Source organism: Lycium barbarum, chromosome 1 (genome assembly GCF_019175385.1).
Source record: "Lycium barbarum isolate Lr01 chromosome 1, ASM1917538v2, whole genome shotgun sequence".
NCBI lineage: Eukaryota > Viridiplantae > Streptophyta > Magnoliopsida > Solanales > Solanaceae > Lycium > Lycium barbarum.
In genome coordinates this window covers 148,412,084-148,430,140 of record NC_083337.1, presented here as the reverse complement: position 1 = coordinate 148,430,140, position 18,057 = coordinate 148,412,084, and the positions used below count along the sequence as shown (strand labels likewise).

The 18,057-nt window shown below is 36.2% G+C and overlaps 1 protein-coding gene across 10 annotated transcripts; it reads left to right on the top strand.

Moving 5' to 3' along the window:
* The first annotated feature begins 3,475 nt into the window (after positions 1-3,475).
* LOC132642726 (TNF receptor-associated factor homolog 1a-like) lies at positions 3,476-17,691 on the top strand. Of its 10 annotated transcripts, none has more exons than XM_060359799.1 (14): positions 3,476-3,631; positions 4,525-4,699; positions 7,883-7,994; positions 8,765-8,853; positions 8,943-9,011; positions 9,093-9,222; positions 9,735-9,893; positions 10,166-10,514; positions 12,751-12,863; positions 13,578-13,722; positions 14,618-15,081; positions 15,160-15,346; positions 16,122-16,891; positions 16,964-17,691. In XM_060359799.1, exons 2-14 carry the CDS (start codon positions 4,546-4,548, stop codon positions 17,505-17,507), a joined length of 3,285 nt encoding a protein of 1,094 aa, XP_060215782.1. In that variant the 5' UTR covers positions 3,476-3,631; positions 4,525-4,545; the 3' UTR covers positions 17,508-17,691. The 10 variants fall into 10 exon arrangements, 9 of the variants coding, with proteins under 9 accessions (XP_060215782.1, XP_060215779.1, XP_060215772.1 ...); XM_060359796.1 differs by having other exon boundaries at positions 16,961-17,691; XM_060359789.1 differs by having other exon boundaries at positions 14,627-15,081; positions 16,122-17,691.
* The last annotated feature ends 366 nt before the right edge of the window (positions 17,692-18,057 follow it).

Below are 18,057 nucleotides of genomic sequence, written 5' to 3'. Positions count from 1 at the left end.
AGTCTTCAGAATTTCGTTACTGAAGTTAAAATTTGCACTCCATGGTTTGACAATCACTGGTTTACTATTAATCATATGAGGCCCCGACATCATCACCTGATTTCTATCACTACGGTTCTGAAATTTGATCACAAAATAACCATCGTTATGGTAATAGATGATGGGTTTAGTTTCAAATGACCATTGACTAGCAAGGAAACGACTCACAGCCCCAATAGTTGGGGAATCTCCAACATCATTACTGCTTGCCAGATTTCTGCACCTTTTGTCACTTCAGCTTTATCAAATTGAACCAATTTAATCCCATCTTTGATTACTGGAGCAATGAATTTCAATGGCATACCTTTTGAGGCAGCTTTTGTCCCAGTAAATAGATCCGCCCAAGGTTTCGCCGGTACCGATTCAGTTTGTGGCATAGTTGCCTGATTGAGTTCCAATCGCCGTTGAGTGGTTGTTGTTACTTGTAGATCTGGTCTCGTTGGTGGTGGGTCTGGCTCTACCGTGACTCCCTTCGACACAGTTGTTGTCTTTGTGGGGTTACACCTTTCGTCACCACCAAATTTGGTGGTGTTATCGTCACCCCTAGCCTAGCTAGTTCAGCCTGAGCTTCTTCCATTGTAATAACTCCAGAACTTGTAGAAACAACCCTCTTTGCAGTCGCAGCTGGTACTATCTTACTCGTCACCTGCTTCCCTGACCACTTGAATATCCTCCTGAATGTCCTGTGTCTTCTTTGGCCGGCCTCGCGCCATATCGGCAGCGGCGAACGTAGTTGAACTACTATCGTACGCCTATTTAGGGATTCCTTATCGTGCGCCGCTAGAGAGAGAAAGTTCACCTTTTACTTGACCAGTAACGGTTTAAAACTTTGACAGTTCAATTATGACTAATCTTTAATTATATTAATGACTCACCAAATTCGTTAATCTTTACACATGCTTGACATGTTACATAAACGTGGGGAAGCTTTTGACACTCTAGAGAGGATAATAAATGACTGTTCTTCCTTTAAAATATTTCTTGAACCACTTAACTCTGGATTGATTCCTCCAAAGTAATATAAGTGATGATAGTTAGTACTTCACATAATTTTTAGGGCCTCTTTGTAAAGCCAACAGGTAATTGGAATTGCGTGTAATTACACAGTTTAACCTGTTTGTTTGATCATGTAATTACACAGTTAGGTGAGAATTGAGTGTAATTGAGAGGGTAATTACACTCTCCAATTGTCAGGGGGGAGAGGGGGACTGAGAATTAAATGTAATTACATCCTGTAGTTACATAGTTACTTTTTAGCTTATTTCTTTTTTATTTCATTTTAATTTCATTTCCTTTTTAATTTATTTTTTATTTTATTTTAATTTCTTTGCTTTTCTAATTTATTTTTTATTTCTATTAATTAATTTATTTTTTATTTTTACTTTATAATTATTTTTATTTTTTAAAGTATTTTTTATATTATTTATATTTAATTTCCTTTTTTCTCATTCCCAACATTTACTTCTTGTGGTTCCATGTAGTTGCTTGTATTTTTTTATTTTTTTATTTTATTCATTTAGCATAACCGTGTATTATTCTAATTTTGAAACTACATATCTTAATATTAGAAATAATGAGTCATTAACAAACTTGACATATAAGGAGTGATGTTATTAAAGTAGAATTTCGTTGTGAATGTTGTTATAAACTTATATTTTTCCTTTCTTATGAATTATAGGAGTATTTGCTTATGTTACGTTGGACTTACTTATGTAATGTTGGAATTTGACATAAAAATATTATGTTAAATTTTTTTCCTTTGGATTTTGAATTTAGGTTATATTTTCGACTTTAACTAGTTGTTTTAGTACTATTGACTTGTTATTTCACATTGATTGTTGTTTATTTTTAAAATTGATAGAATTTTTGTTAAACATTTGAATAATGTTGTGGCATTATATTTATAAATATTCTTTTTTTCGTCAAACGTCCAATCCCATGATGTTCTTACAAAAAAAGTATGCTTTTAAGTTTTATAATCAATTGAAATTAAAATATTATTAATTTGAAATTATATATCAACTTTTACAATATTAGTTGCAAATATATGATTATTTATTAACATATTTTCAAGAAATAATGTGTTATTAAATAGCTAATTTAATATCATTTATAAAGGCACATATTTTTTAAATATTAATTTTAATTTTTTTATAATTAAGTTTTATTTTAAAATTAAACTAACTGTGTAATTACACTTGTGCAACCAAACAACAAGCTTGTAATTACACTGTAATTACATTATGACAAACAAACAAATCGTTGTAATTATAATATTGTGTAATTACTAGGGTAGTAATTACACCAATTCCAATTACCAGGTGGCTTTCCAAACAGTCCCTTAATGAAAAGTCAATTAGTGAGCCAGACCAAAATTTGAACCTATAGCTATTAGCTAACTAATCGACCAAACAAAAAGAATCAAATATTTCCTGCAATTAAAATACAAAATCGATTAACGTAAAATAACTCATGAATTACCATCAACACTTCAGAAATTATAATCCAATAGATAGAAGGAAATCTTACGCACGATAAGTGTGCGTTAAATTTTCCATATTCTCTTCTCCCTTACTTTTTTTTTTCTTTCCATGTAATAAAAAATTATATAAAAGAAATACCTCAAAGATCGTTAACTATTACATAATCTGAATTAAAGCCAATATCTAAACCCCAAACCATTTTAAATAATATATATCCAATATATTTTCAGCGAAAGATGAGTGCTTAAGGCAATTCCCTTATTCTCAAATCTCTAATTACTCACACTTCCTAGTTCATACTCCTCAAAATAACTGAAAGGGAGGGGATGATTAGTTACCGTACAACAACAATAACAACAATCTACCCGGTGAAATCCTACAAAGTGGGGAGGGGGGAGTGGGGAGTGGGGAGGATAGAGTATATGCAGAACTTACCACAATAATGACATGTATTAAATTTGTATATACGCATAATTTTTCTTTATACAATACTAGTTATAATGCAGTTTTTACAAGTTGTATCAAAATCATCTACTCCCTCTGTCTCAATTTATGTGATACACTTTTCTTTTTAATTTGTTTAAAAAAGAATGATACATTTCTATATTTAGAAATAACTTAACTTAAAATTTCTCCTTTTACCCTCTATGAAATAATTGGCAGCTACATAAAATATTTCTGACTTCTTTAGGCCACAAGTTTCAAAAGTTTTTTTTTTTTTTTTAACTTCATGACTAGCCAAACTATATATAGAGAGAGTAAGAGCATGAGATTTTTATAATAGAAGTCTTAGGTTCGAAATTCCCTACTTACAACAGCAGATGATTTGCATGCTCGGTCGAGTTCGTCACACTGGACTTGCCTTGTGCGTTGGCCTGTGCGGTGCGGTTCCATGTCATAAATAATAATAATAATAATGAATATAAGTATGAATTACTAAACCATGTTTCCAATAGAATATGCACTTAAATAAATAAATTAACAATGTCATATAGTATAGTAATTTTTATTTATTTGCGTCTCTGTCCTGTTGCTTCTTCCCTCCTCACTTTCTCTTTAGCTGCCATTCCCCCATTCATACACCTCTCTCTCTTTTTTTCCCAATTCAGGTCCTTTTTCCCCCTTTATATAACGCTTCTGATTTTGTTGTTTTCATTACTTCCATATTTACTTTCATTTGTTTTATCTTTCAGCTTTGTTTTACTTGCTTTAGGTTTAGGTTTATGCTTCTTATTGATGTGGATAACTTATGAATTTCACTTTTTTGATCCTTTTTCCAATGAGGGGTTTGTTTCATGCCTCACTTGCTGTTTGGCTTTTTATCTTAATTGGGTTTTAACAGCCAATTTATGTAAATACCGGGGTTTGCTTATTTTATTGATTGAGTTTGAAATGTCTGTTTTTTTTTTTTGGAAAGCTGAATGGAAATTGGTTTATCAGGACATTTTTTTATTGTGTGTATTCAGTTTGCGGAGTTATAGTGATGTTCAGTTATTGATGAATACCAATTTCCATAAAGGTGTGAAAATTAGAACTTAGCATTTGCTAGAGGTTGACATTGTTGGTGTTAATACAATGAGAGTGGCTTCTTTGATTAGATAATACAAGACTTACTACATCGACAACCCCTCAAACTTATCAGCAAATTTCATTTGGACAATCGAACTACGTCTTTTTCCAATTGAGCGCACCTGAACATGATAAAAGTGTTCATATTAGACACTTTCGGTTCAAATTTTGAAAACGCTTTTGTGCGTGAGCTCAAATGTCCATTATGTAGATAAGCTTGCCAGAATTTAACTTTGTTAATGTTAATACAATGAGAGTGGCTGCTACTTCTGACTTAAAAAAAAAAAAAGTATGGATTGCAAGCTCTGTATATTGCAAAAAAAAAATTCCGCTTTCTGAATTGAATTCTGTATGAATTAAGAGGAAGTTTTCGCAATTTTCGTAAAGATTAGTCTATTGTTAGTGGGGTTTAACATCTTTGTACTGAAGACAGGTGAAGTCAGTGGAGTGAGAAATGGCTTCAAGCGCAAGTGAGGAGGCAGGAAATGGGCAGCAGGGGTGCCAATCTAGTGAAGCATTGGCGGAATGGAGGTACTGTGAGCAGGTGGAAAATGGAACTCCATCAACATCACCTCCATATTGGGACAGTGGTGATGACGATGATGGTGGTATGATGCTTCTCTTTTTTGATATTTTGCCACCTTTCCTTAGATTTTCCTTTTTGATTCTTGACTGATGAGGAAGGAACTTTATGTTGTTTGATTAAACATTAAGTTGTTTGATTGTACTCTCTGTGTTATCAAAGGCGCGCTTAAGCCCTGAAGCGAGGCGAAAAAACTTGTTGAGTACTTCGCCTCGCTTAATGTGCGTTTTAGTGTTGTCGTCAAAAGCTATACTTTTCCTTGCCAACGAGCGTCTCCTAAAGAGATGACACTAAACAATTGATTTTTCACTTTATTGTTATTTTTTGCAATTTCTTTGTCCATATACACGCAGCAGAGTGAACGTTAAGCTGGAGGTTTGGAGACAAACTCTGGAGTCTAAAGGGTTCAAGTTGAGTAGGACCAAGACAGAATACATGGAGTGCAAGTTCAGTGACGTGACACATGAGGCTGGCGTGGAAGTGAGGCTTGTTACCCAGGCCATCCAAAACAAAGGAAGTTTTAAATATCTTGGATCTATTATACAAGAAAATGGGGAAATTGACGATGATATCACACATCGTATTGGTGCAAGGTGGATGAAATGGAGGCCCTCTTCAGGAGTGTTGTGTGATAAGAAGGCGCCACGAAAACTTAAAGGCAAGTTCTACAAAGTGGTTGTGAAACCGACTTTGTTGTACGGGGCAGAGTGTTGGGTAGTCAAGAACTCTCACGTCAAAAAGATGAAAGTTGCGAAAATGAGAATGTTACGATGGATGTGTGGGCACACCAGACGAGATAGGATTAGGAATGAAGATGTCCGGGATAAGGTGGGAGTGACATCGGTGGAAGACAAGATGCAAGAAGCTAGGCTGAGATGGTTTGAGCATGTGAAGAGGAGAGACACAGATGCCCCAGTGCGGAGGTGTGAGAGGTTGGCTATGGACGGTTTCAGAAGAGGTAGAGGTAGGCCGAAGAAGTATTGGGGAGAGGTGCTTAGACAGGACATAACGCAGTTCCAGCTTACCGAGGACATGACCTTAGATAGGAGGTTATGAGTGGAGGACTCAGATTAGGGTAGAAGGCTAGTAGGTAGTCCCGCGTATCCCTTCGTACTAGTAGTCACAGTTTTGATCTATAGCCTATTGTCCTTTGATTCTTGCTACTATATGTTGTTTCTTGTACTTCAATTATCTTATTTATCTGTGGTAGCTACTGGTTCTTTTTCTCAGACTGCTTTATCATGACTTTTTTGCTTTCATTAGTTTCATTTTCATATTGCTATGAACTGTTTGTGCTTATCTGACCTTTTCTCGTCGTGTTTTCTCTTGAGCCGAGGGTCTTTCGGAAACAGCCTCCCTATCTTCCGAGATAGGGGTAAGGTTTGCGTACACTTTACCCTCCCCAGACTCCACGTTGTGGGATTTCACTGGGTATGTTGTTGTTGTTGTTATTGTCTTTGTCCATATATTTGTTATTCATGGTTATTATAATTAGTCTTGTATTTGTATTTTTCTCCATTTGCGCCCTTTTTCATTAATGCCCCACGCTTTATTTGAGCTTTGCACTTAAAGCCCCAAGGACCTGAGAGCTTTTTTGCGCTTTCGTTTTTGATACAACTGGATACTCTTTGTTTCGCTCTCTTGAATTGTTGCTATATCGTTTCCTTTAAGATGCATTTATGGGAAATGAGATTGTCATCTGTTCTGCTAATGCTTCCTTTTTATGGTTAGAGCTCATAGGCTGCGAGACTTGAACCTGATTATGATAAGCTGGACCGTTTGCATCGAATTGTAGTTGACAAACTTTCTGGTGATTGTACGGTGGTATCCTGTTTCTTTTTCTGTAACCTTGTGGCACACGTCTCTTTTTATCCTTTGTTTACGACGAGATTCCAAGATTCGAGCTTTTCTTACAGATTCTGGTTATCAAGCTTATCTGGCAAGAATCTGGTGATCTAAATTTTTCTGCAACTCTTTGGCAGATTCTCGAAATTCGATAAAAGATTCACTTAAAACAAGTTTTGTGAAATACAGTTTCAAAAAAAAAAAAAAAAAAGTTTTGTGAAAGCAAAAAATCCATATACTGATACCAACTAGTTGGGACTAATATTTCGTATTATTATTGACGTGTATGTAAATGTAGGGATAAGTGTGAGATTTAGAGAATCTCTTCATTTAGAGCTCCTATTTTTTCGTTTTCTTTTTCTTTTTAAGTAACGGCAGTGTCCGGGCCAGCTCTTAATTTAGAAGACAAATTATTTAGTATTGGAACGAAATGGGTCCAATAAAGTATTATGAATATAGAGGATTCATATAGCTAAAGCCAGTTAATTTGGGATTGAACCATCATAGTTGATTGATTTTACCGTAGGTACGTCGGCTATCATTTTGGTGACTTTTTACTTTCTATATTTTCAAAAAAAAAAAAAAAAAACTCGAGTTAGTTTCTCGACTATTCGTTTTAACGGATATGGTAGTGTTAACTGTTACGTGCTACTGTTAGAGTGTTACAGTAGAATATTATAGGTTTCGAGTTTTAAAATAAGATATTGTCCCACAATGGACTAATATTATGTGTATTGTTTTAACACCCATAATAGGCGTATATTTTATTCATTAAATCATAAAGTAATTAGTTCATCTCATCTGTTCTCTTATTTTCTACACACTTAAGTAAATTGCAAAATAGCGTGTTTTTTTCACCTACTCCCTCCGTCCCAAAAAGAATGTCTTAGTTTGACTTGGCACGGAGTTTAAGAATAAAGGAAGCTTTTGAAATGTGTGGTCCAAAATAAGCCTTAGATATTTGTGTGGCTGTAAATCATCTCATAAAGTAAAATAATTTTTTAATAAAGAAATGTGTCAATCTTTTTGGGACAAACTAATAAGGAAAGTAAGACAATATTTTTGGGTAAGACAATATTTTTGGGTCGGAGGGAGTATTAGATATGCTTGAAATATACTTGATAATTCCCACAGGCAAAGATATGATCCTTTCTCATGCATGCATTTGCAAAATTGGAATATGTGGAACATAGGTTCATTTTAGTAGTGTGAGCCTCTAACTTGCAGAGAGACAACTACCTGTTTCTCGTCTGAAGTTTCTTCCTTATACTTCACCAGTTTTCTACTTCTGCACTATTTTATGGTGCCTTATTTAAAGCCCTTCACTTTATTTATTTTCTTAACCTTTTCTATTGTGTCTCAGTGCCTAAACCGTCTGAGCTATATGGAAAATATACCTGGAAGATTGATAAGTTTTCACAAATTAACAAGAGAGAACTTCGAAGTAATGCTTTTGAGATTGGCGGCTACAAATGGTATCATATCTTTGGGAAGAACTATTTTGTGAAATATATTTGTGCAGTTGGGTCTATGATCTCATCTTTTAAATGCTTAGAAGGTGATACTGAATGAGCCAGATGTGTTTCCATGCAGTGTGTATTAATTTAGAAAAAACATGCATCTGCTGCTGATCTATGTTTATGGCATTTAACTGTTAGTTGACTAAAATCTTTTATGTTTAAGAAAAAACATGCATCTGCTGCTGATCTACGTTTATGGCATTTAACTATTAGTTGACTAAAATCTTTTATGTTTACGTCTTTATTATGTTGGATGTACCCTACGTGGTCGTAAGACTGCTTAGTCTTTATCCCTTAAGGCCAAGGGGAAATTTAAGGGTTTTGTTCCTCCGCATCATCTTTTCCAACCCATTGTAAATGAATAAAACAATGAAGTAAATTGTTAAGTTCCTCTTGAGCTGTGACGACATAGATGAATGATTCAGCATTCCCCCACCCTTCCCCATCTCTTTGCTGAAACAAAATAATTTTTAGTGCTGAATAGCACGCTCTTGTTATACTAATATAAAGTAAAACATGTAGGCTTGTCTTTGTAACAATTAACTTTGGAGTCTGGGCTGTGATCCATTTTGCTACCATTGTAATTTTTAGTCGACATTGCCAAGGGGAGGGAATAACAGTAGCATCTGCTGTATTATTTTATGCTTGTTTGTCCTATTGAGATCATCAATTTATAAATTAAGAAGTTACTAATAAAAGGTCTCTGATCCAACTGTTGGTGGCAGGTACATTTTGATTTATCCTCAGGGATGTGATGTCTGCAATCATCTCTCTTTGTTTCTTTGTGTGGCTAATCATGACAAGCTTCTTCCAGGTATGATAATGCTGATAGTGTTTGTCTATTTTGAAAAATGATGTTTTGGCTAAAGCAGATGGTTGCCCCTTCTGTTTTGGTAAGAACAGGCTGGAGTTATTTTGCTCAATTTACTATAGCTGTGGTTAACAAAGATCCAAAGAAGTCCAAGTATTCAGGTGAGTTTTTAGACATTGCTTGTGTGATGTACTTCTTGGTTCCCTCCCATCACATTAATATGCTGTTACAAATTTCTGCAGATACATTGCATCGCTTCTGGAAGAAAGAACATGATTGGGGGTGGAAAAAATTTATGGAGCTTTCCAAAGTTGTGGATGGATATATTGATGCTGATACCCTCATAATCAAAGCTCAAATTCAGGTTATCAGGTCTATCGCGACTCTTTCCTTTATATAGTTTTATTTTCCCATTAAATGAATAAATGGGGGATCTATTCATGATAGGAGTTTTACATTGTTTAGCCTCTAGCGCCTTTTTTGATGTATATCTAATGAGTGTCATCTTAAACATCGGTTTCAACTTGGACAAGATGACTTTTTTTAGAAGTACCCTTACTGCCTAGTGTTAAGTATGAACCATATAGTAACTTAGACCAATGCAGACCAAGGAGATAATATCTTTAGTTTGGAAGCCTCTATTTATTTTAATTTCCAGTTTAACTTTTCTAATCAGCTTGTGGATTTCCAGTCCTGTTCTCTTTATTCTTTTCTCTGAGCATAAAATTCCATTTCATATTAAAAAATTGCTGTCTTCTTACATATTTAGTCTTGAGCTCATAAGCTGCCCCACTCATGCTTTTATGGTTCCCAAACAGTGATTATCAGATTCTACGGAGATCTTTGTGATGCTAACCATTTTGACCTATGTTTGTTATTTGTAGGGAGAGAGTAGAGCGTCCCTTCCATTGCCTTGATTGTCAATATCGGAGAGAGCTGGTTAGGGTGTATTTAATGAACGTTGAGCAAATTTGCCGCCGTTTTGTGGAAGAGCGCCGAGCAAAGCTTGGAAAATTATTAGGGGATAAAGCTAGGTGGTCGAGGTAGGATGTGAATTTTCTCAACTTTTTGCCATGTTTTGGGGAGTATTGGTGTGATAGTCCTCTGGCTTCTATTTCTATGTTTTTTGTCTGTGGTATTTAGCATGTTACTGGTGGCTACTGACTCATACTCACATTTAGATATATGTTGAATAAGGTTTTTGTTCCCCTTGTCTTCTGTTAGGCACTGCCTAATGTCATTTATGTTCTGAATTGTGTAATTCTTTACTCTCCACGAAAAACTTACTGACTGCTTATTTATCATGGAATTTCAGTTTCAGTGTTTTTTGGCTAGGAATAGACCAAAATTCTAGACGCCACATGTCCAGGGAGAAATCAGATCGGATTTTGAAAATGGTGGTCAAGAACTTCTTCATAGAAAAAGAGGTTACATCTACTCTTGTGATGGACTCGTTGTACACTGGGCTTAAAGCTCTGGTAGGCCAGACTAAGGGACAGACAGGTAAAGGGAAATATTTAGATGCAGAGGAACAAACGGTTCCTATTGTTTCCATGGAGAAAGACATGTTTGTCTTGGTGGATGATGTCTTGCTTTTGCTTGAGAGGGCTGTTTTGGAGCCATTGCCTCCAAAGGATGAGAAAGGTCCTCAGAACCGTACAAAGGTGAGTTACATCATTGCATTCATGAAACTTTGGAAATGTGTCCAACAATTATAGCCCTTATAAAAAAATGTCTTACAGTTATAGTGTTAACTGAGTCACTTACTTTTTGGTTCCTTTTGGCATGTAAAGCTCAAATGAGTGAGAATGTGATTGCCTTGCTAATCAATGAAGGTCATATTTAGACTTCTGAATTCCTTGGTTTTCTTCATTGCTAGTTGACTGATCTATTTATCATGTTTCATGTTTGATTCAGATTTCTTTTTATAGCTTTTCTTAGATTAAGAATGATCTTTAATTTCTATAGTTTTGAAGTACATATACCATCTTGGTTACATGTAACGATGCTAGTATGCTTCAGTATCTTAGTTGTATATGATCATTTTGTCTGATTGCTCATCCTGTTTGGATGCATATTAAACTGATTCCTTTGATGGGCTACTGGATGTCAGAAAAATGAGCTTTTTGGCTAGTCGTATATAATACTATCAACTGGTTATATAACAAATATGATAATTCTGATTTAACCAGTATTATCAAAAGCGAAAAGCGCAAAAAAGCTTTAAGGTCATTTGGGGCGGTAAATGGAAAGCGCAAATAAAGCGCGGGCTTTAATGAAAGAAGGCGCAAATGGTGAAAATATATATATACACACTTGGGTTTTGCTAACCAAAAACATGAAGGTTGTATGATAGCAATGTACCCATTTTTTGTTTTCTTTAAATACCCTTACTTTTTTCCCCCACCAAATTAAAAGCAGGGACCTTTTTTTGTAATTTCACCAAATACCCCCAATTCATTTCCCTTTCCTTGGTTTCCTTTTACTTTCACCAGTAACTTCATTCTTTGTGTACAATCTCTGTTGGGAAAGAGACCAAGCAGGCAGCCATGATTCTTCTCTAACATCCCAAGGTTTTTTGTATCTTTTCTCTTCTTTCAATATTGTCCAGTGCAATAGTGGAGGTAAAAATTATTTTCCTGGGTTCAAAATTTATTCCCGTGGATACGCACAAATGAGAAATAATCGAGACAAACACAAAAACAACTCTAATTTCTTAAGTTGTCAACTGATTGAATTGTTTCGCTCTTTGAAAATCACCTAATATACAGAAACTTAATTTTGTCCACGAAGAGAATTGAGTCATGGACCTTAAAATCCTGTGATATATTTCTCTAATTTGTTGCTTCAACATTACCAATTTTTCCTTCGTTTACGACATATCTACACCATTTCCGCCACTTATATGCAACCTCTTCTAATTTCTCTTCCTCTGCTGGAGACTAAAAATTTCTGCAAAGCTCCACCAAAAACTGCGCCAAACTTCTCCATTTTGTGCAGCTAAAAAAATGACCCAGTTGAAAAATAAAATTTAGACATTTAGGTGAAAGAAGCATGTACAAATCGAAGGATAGAATGAGAATGGAAGAGCCGATCATTAAAACTGAAGAGGCAATTGGAGAATTGCAGAAAATAGTTACAGGTGAAACCAAGCAAAGGGAAATGAATTGGGGATATTTGGTGAAATGGCAAAACTTTCCCTGCTTTTAATTTGTGTGGGGAAAAAAGTAAGGGTATTTAAGGAAAACAAAAAATGGGTACATTGTTATCCTACAACCTTCATGTTGTAGGTTAGCAAGACCCTATATATATAATTGAAAAAACATTACGATAAAGTGAAATATCAAATATCTAGTTTCATCTCTTTAAGAGAGGCTCATTGGCAAAGCAAAGTATGTTTTAGAGCCGTGATGATGACACTTAAGCGCACATAAAGCGAGGCGAAGCGCTCAACATGTTTTGTGCCTCGCTTCAGGGCTTAAGCGCCCCTTTGACAACACTGGATGGAACAATGACTGAATATGGATGATATCCTACTGTATTGTTTTCCATTGTCTAGGAATTTTGCATTTCAGAACCAAGTATATGGGCTAGGATATGTGAAAGAATTTTGTTTTTCTTGTGGTAATTTAGTCAGAAATTTGATGTTTTTGGTGTAATCTTCTCCTCCCCCTTCTCACCAGGAAAAAATGGTTTAAAAAAAAAAAAAAAGAGAGAGAGAGAAAAATAAAAGGAAAAAGAACAGATACATAAATATACATTTTTTCTTGTTCTCCATACTTGTATGGCTTGAAAGCACTCTGGCGAGCTTTTATTAAACTTTTATGTTCAAGAGCTTAAGCAGGATGGCACTCCTCGGTATAGTCATTTACTTATCTTACCATTACTCTTTCATTTCAGGATGGCACTTCTGGAGAGGACACAAACAGAGATTCCATTCAGCGTGATGAGAGGCACTTAACTGAACTAGGTCGGCGAACTATTGAAATATTTGTCCTCGCACATGTTTTCAGGTTAATGTTTCTAATCAGTTATTTACCTTTTCTTTGTGATTCAACTGTGAGTCGATGCAGAAATTATTGTCCAGATCTTTAGGGATCTGCAAATAAATTGCGTCCAATAGGATTTGAACCTATACCAGAGGTTTAGAAGACCTCTGTCCTATCCACTAGAAATAGACGCTTTTCATTTTGATTTTTTTCCCTTCGTATATTAACTTTTAATGTGAAAGAATTTTTGGAATTAAATTTTCAATGATGTACTTAAAATAAAAAATAAAAAACTAAATTTGACTTAATCGATATATTAAAATATTTAGAATAAATAGATATAGAGTGGGTATCGGCAATATTTTTAACATCTCTAATTCAAAACCGAACATGAAACTTTGGTTTCATTCGGCTCCTTTATGGAGGTGAGTCATGTTTTTTTTTTTTTTTTTTTTTGATGAAGTAAATGATATTATCAAAGGCATCAACACGATGCAAGAATTACAAGAGATGGCATTTGAGCATACAAAAAATGACTGACAGCCGTACAAAAACTATCTAAGACAGAACTAATGAGCTAGTAAAATCCAAAAGCTGTTCTGCATTAACAACAGGAACTTCAAAGGGGTGATGTTGTTTGTTTCTTCTAGAGACAAGTTATGAGTTCTACTGCTTCCTTTAGCTAGTGGCACACAGCTATTGATAGTTAACAATCACTTAATTGTTTACATTCTGCAGTAAAATAGAGGTTGCATATCAGGAAGCTGTTGCATTAAAGAGGCAAGAGGAACTCATCCGTGAAGAGGAGGCTGCTTGGTTGTCTGAAACTGAGCAGAAAGCTAAACGAGCATCTGAGAAGGAAAAGAAGTCAAAGAAAAAGCAGGTATTGATTTGCATTCAGTTTAATTACAAAAATTACATGAAGAATCAGATTTATTATTTATACAATTAATTACCACATCTGAAAGTGATGTTACTAGGTCCATTTTGGTCCCTGGAGGCTCAGATGCTACTAGGTTCGTGATAGACATACTTATTGACAAAAGAGCGAGACCAACGTACCCAAGAGAGGGAAAAGCAAGAGTACCCCCCCTCCCAAAAAAACAAAAAAAGACTTAAAAGGCCGGAAGAAATAACTTCCCGTGGATTTATTGCCAGTTTTTGTGACTGGAGGTCTAGTATACAAAACCATGTCTTATATCTTTAATTTGCATTAATTACCTGTTACAAATGGCTGAGTTTTAGCATGGGCTAAAATTAAAATCACTCTGTCCAACTGAGTAGGACAAGAATTGTTAAAATATATGTCTTGCACAACGGAGCACACGAGCCCCTTGATGTCTTAGCGGATAAGAAAGATGATCCATTACCCATTCGGAAAAGGATAAGCAAGATGCTTTGATAAGAATTTTTTTGAAGTGGCTATGGAAATGCCGGACTAAGGAGCTCTTCATGTATGACCCTGGGTAGTTATCTTTGGTGCAATCTTTTTTAATTCAATTTTAATTTTTTGCAAGATCATTTGTAGCTTTTGGTGCCATATAATGTAATTGCTCACATTACACTCTTATTGCGTAGCTTTTTGTTTTCTTCAGAGATTTCATTATGGAGCTTGACCAATCAAAAACTGGTTATGCAGAAAATACTGAAATGCATGCTACATACAAGTAAAAATAATTTTGAAAATCACTTTATTTTCATTTAATATCCTGTGAAGAATTCAACGCTTTGAGGACAGGTACAATTTATCATGTATAATTGCTTACTTTGTACTTCAGTCTAAACAGAAACGGAATATCCAGAAAGCAAAGGATAAGGAGAGGGACGAAAAACCTGATGTTATGGAGCAAGATAAAACTGAAATAGATGGTCCCATTGGTGAAGGAAATGAGTACATGACCGAGGTGCCAGAACAAGTACTTGGAAAACCAGATGTACTGGAAGAGATTTCTGATAATTCTGATTCTATAGACTCTGTAATTCATCCTGATTTGGATGACAGAGATGCCAGTCCTCTCAACTGGGATACTGACACCTCAGAAGTGCATTCATCCGTGGAAGCTGGTTGCAGCGGATTAATTAGCCTTCCAGCTTCGCAGAAAGGGCTAGCAGGAAGGAGAAGTCCTTCCAAAATGGATGATAGTTCATCAACGTGTTCCACCGACTCAAGTGCCTCAGTAGTTTTGAATGGAACCCACGGAGGGACTTCTTTGAGGCAGAAAAACCAGAAATTACCTAACAGGTAACCTTTTATGCTTCCATCTAAATATCTTTTAAAATATCTGTCTTGGTTTTAATATCCAGTGCTTCAACCTTTTAGAGGGAGGAATGAAGGAAGCAGGTCAACTTGTAACGCAGATGATTGGGCTAGTGAAACACTTGGTCAGACATTGGATGTTGTTTCATATGAAGGAAAGCTAAGTGATACATCTGTATGCTGTGGGGTAACAGGATCTGAGTGTCAGGCTACTGCACTTTCTTCATGCCAGCAGCAAGCAACTAACAAGGTTTTTATCTTCTCCCTGTAGCCATTTCTTGTTTGGCCCTTCAGCTGGAGTGGATATCATCCTAAATGTGTGGTTGTTGAACTCAACAATTTGAAGCACCTAAACCATGTGTTTCTCTTAGTTCTAATCTCCCTTCTCATTTGATATTTTTGTCGCTCTCCTTGCATATTGCTATGATATTTTCGTCTAGTTTTTTAATACTGTTCCTCTCCTTTACACTTTACTGTGAAATTTTTTAGATGCCAATCTCCTTCCACTAAGGTTTCTTTATAGAATTACCAACAAAGAAATGGAAGGAAAAAACTTGTGGAAACTATCCTGTCCTTGAGGATGTTCTTCTGAGATAGTACTCCCTCCGGATCAAAGAGAGTGTCCACTTAGCCATTTGCACACCCTAATTAAATAGGCATTGGGATTGGATCACATAATATTTAATAAGGGCAAATCTGGAAAGATAAGGTTAATTCTTTCTTGATTTGCTAAGTGGACACTCTTTTTGACCCAAGAAAAAAAAAGACTAAGTGGACACTCTTTTTGATCTGGAGGGAGTATTATTTATCTAGGAAAATGTATTTCTGGAATATTGGTTAATTGCATAGGCTTTCGTACGTTAGTTATTAATTATATTTATCTCTTTGTTTATGCATATGGTGAGATACCGACCTTTCCAATGGATTATTGCAGGGGTGATTACTCTGTAGATGCTTGATTATGTGCATGTTGTCTTATATTGAGTTACAATTATCATGCAACATTGTTTCCGTGCTCTATGCAGAAAGTAGCAGTTTTGCAGGAGCGAAAGCTAATTGATGATAGAGAGAGATCTTCCATGTTGAAGCCAAGTGTCAGGTCTCCTCCTAGAAGCCCTCCAAAAAGTACATTGTCTGCTGTTCAGTCAAAGGCAAATTTGAGAAATTCATTTTCAGATAGTCCTAAGCTGACTGATAAATCAGCTCCGGAGATTATCTCAGCTGAAACTTCTGCGCCGTTGAAAGCTGATCCTCATAAAGCCTTAGAGCTAACAGCCTTGAAGAAGCCCTTGCCACAGCCTGCTTCAATTACAACTGAGAAATTCCCATCTAAACAAGTTACTACTTCTGCGACAGCTGAAAGGCCCATCTCTAGACAAGTGCCTGCCCAATCGAGGCCATTGAGTGCTCCTTTAGTTACTGGACCTAGGCCTGCTGCCCCTGTTGTTTCCATGGTTCAGGCAACACAATTACTGCCTAATTCATTTAGTGCAGCTGGTCGATTGGGTCCCGATCCATCACCAGTAACACACAGTTATGCTCCTCAGTCCTATAGAAACACAATTATGGGCGGTCCTGTTTCTGGAAGTCCGGTCGGTTTTACTCAGCCTCATTCTCCAAGTTCAGCCGTTGACTCACCAAATTCATACTCTCAAGCACCTTCACCGACTTCTGGCCTAATGTTGCCGCCACAAATAGAACATATTTCTGCTGGACCTAGCTTTTCTTGCGGAATGGTGAATCAGGATGCCTCGTGGAATGGACAGAAATGGGAGTGTTCTGCAAGTTATAGTAGGTCAGTATCAGAACATCCTTTTATGTTAAACAACATCCAGGAATTTGATATGTTAAAGATTGTAAACAGCAGGGCCCATGATCAACTTTCGCCTGATCTTCCAGCCAGCACTTCTGGCTGTCAGTCCCAGAGTGTATTGGCAGATGAATTTCCACATCTTGATATAATCAATGACTTGCTGGACGATGAGCCTGGAATTGGAAGGGCTTCCAGACCAAACTCAGGCTGGCAAAGTTTTAGCAATGGGTCACACCATCTAAATCGGCAGTTCAGTTATCCGGGTGATATTAGCATGGCAACTGATCGAGGTCTCTCAACAAGTTCTTGTAGGTTTGAGCGAACAAGAAGTTATCATGAGGAGTTCCAGCATAGCTATTCTGGAGGCCTTAATGATAGTGTTAGGAATATGATTCCGCAGCCTAATCCACGGTTTGTAAATGGGCAGATTGATCAGTTAGTTCATGACCAGTGGCAATTAATGGGTTCCGATCCATCTTTTCTTGGAATGACAAATGCTCATACTGATACTAGTTACCTGTATCACACCCCTGATTATTCAAACATGGCGTGTGGTGTAAATGGGTATAGAGTATTTAGGCCTTCAAACGGGCTCTGAAAGCGGGCTATCTAAGGCGGAGCTTAGATCGGAAATATTTGGGCTGTCCTCTGCCATAACCTGCTTGTAGGATTGAGCCTTTGGTCTTAGGTTTGGAGGCGACGTTGTAGCCATTTTGTAGAGAGTAATTCTGCCCTCATATTTATTTAGCTTTGGAAAATATAGCTTTGCTATATCCCCCTCATATTGGCTATTTGATGTTTCAAAAGTAGGTGTTTGCTCATGCCTGACGTCGTAATATATAGTTTTATAAGTTGCAGTTTTATGATGTCATCAGTGTCTTCCATATTATAACATGATAGGAACATAGTAAACTAACTGGAAATGCTACTATTTTAAGTGTGAGGATTGAAGGAGGTTCTACTGTCCTTTTTAAAGTAATGGGTGAGACTTGCCCCACGGGGAGTTGGATCAAGTGCACGCTGTGTTTTGAAGGGGTTACAAAAATTGAATTGCTTTTAGGTGTCATCGTGGGCTTTTAGGTAAATTGGTTTAAGATGGTGGAATATATTGCGGAATTAGTGACGAGTGGGACAAAACCTTAAAACTC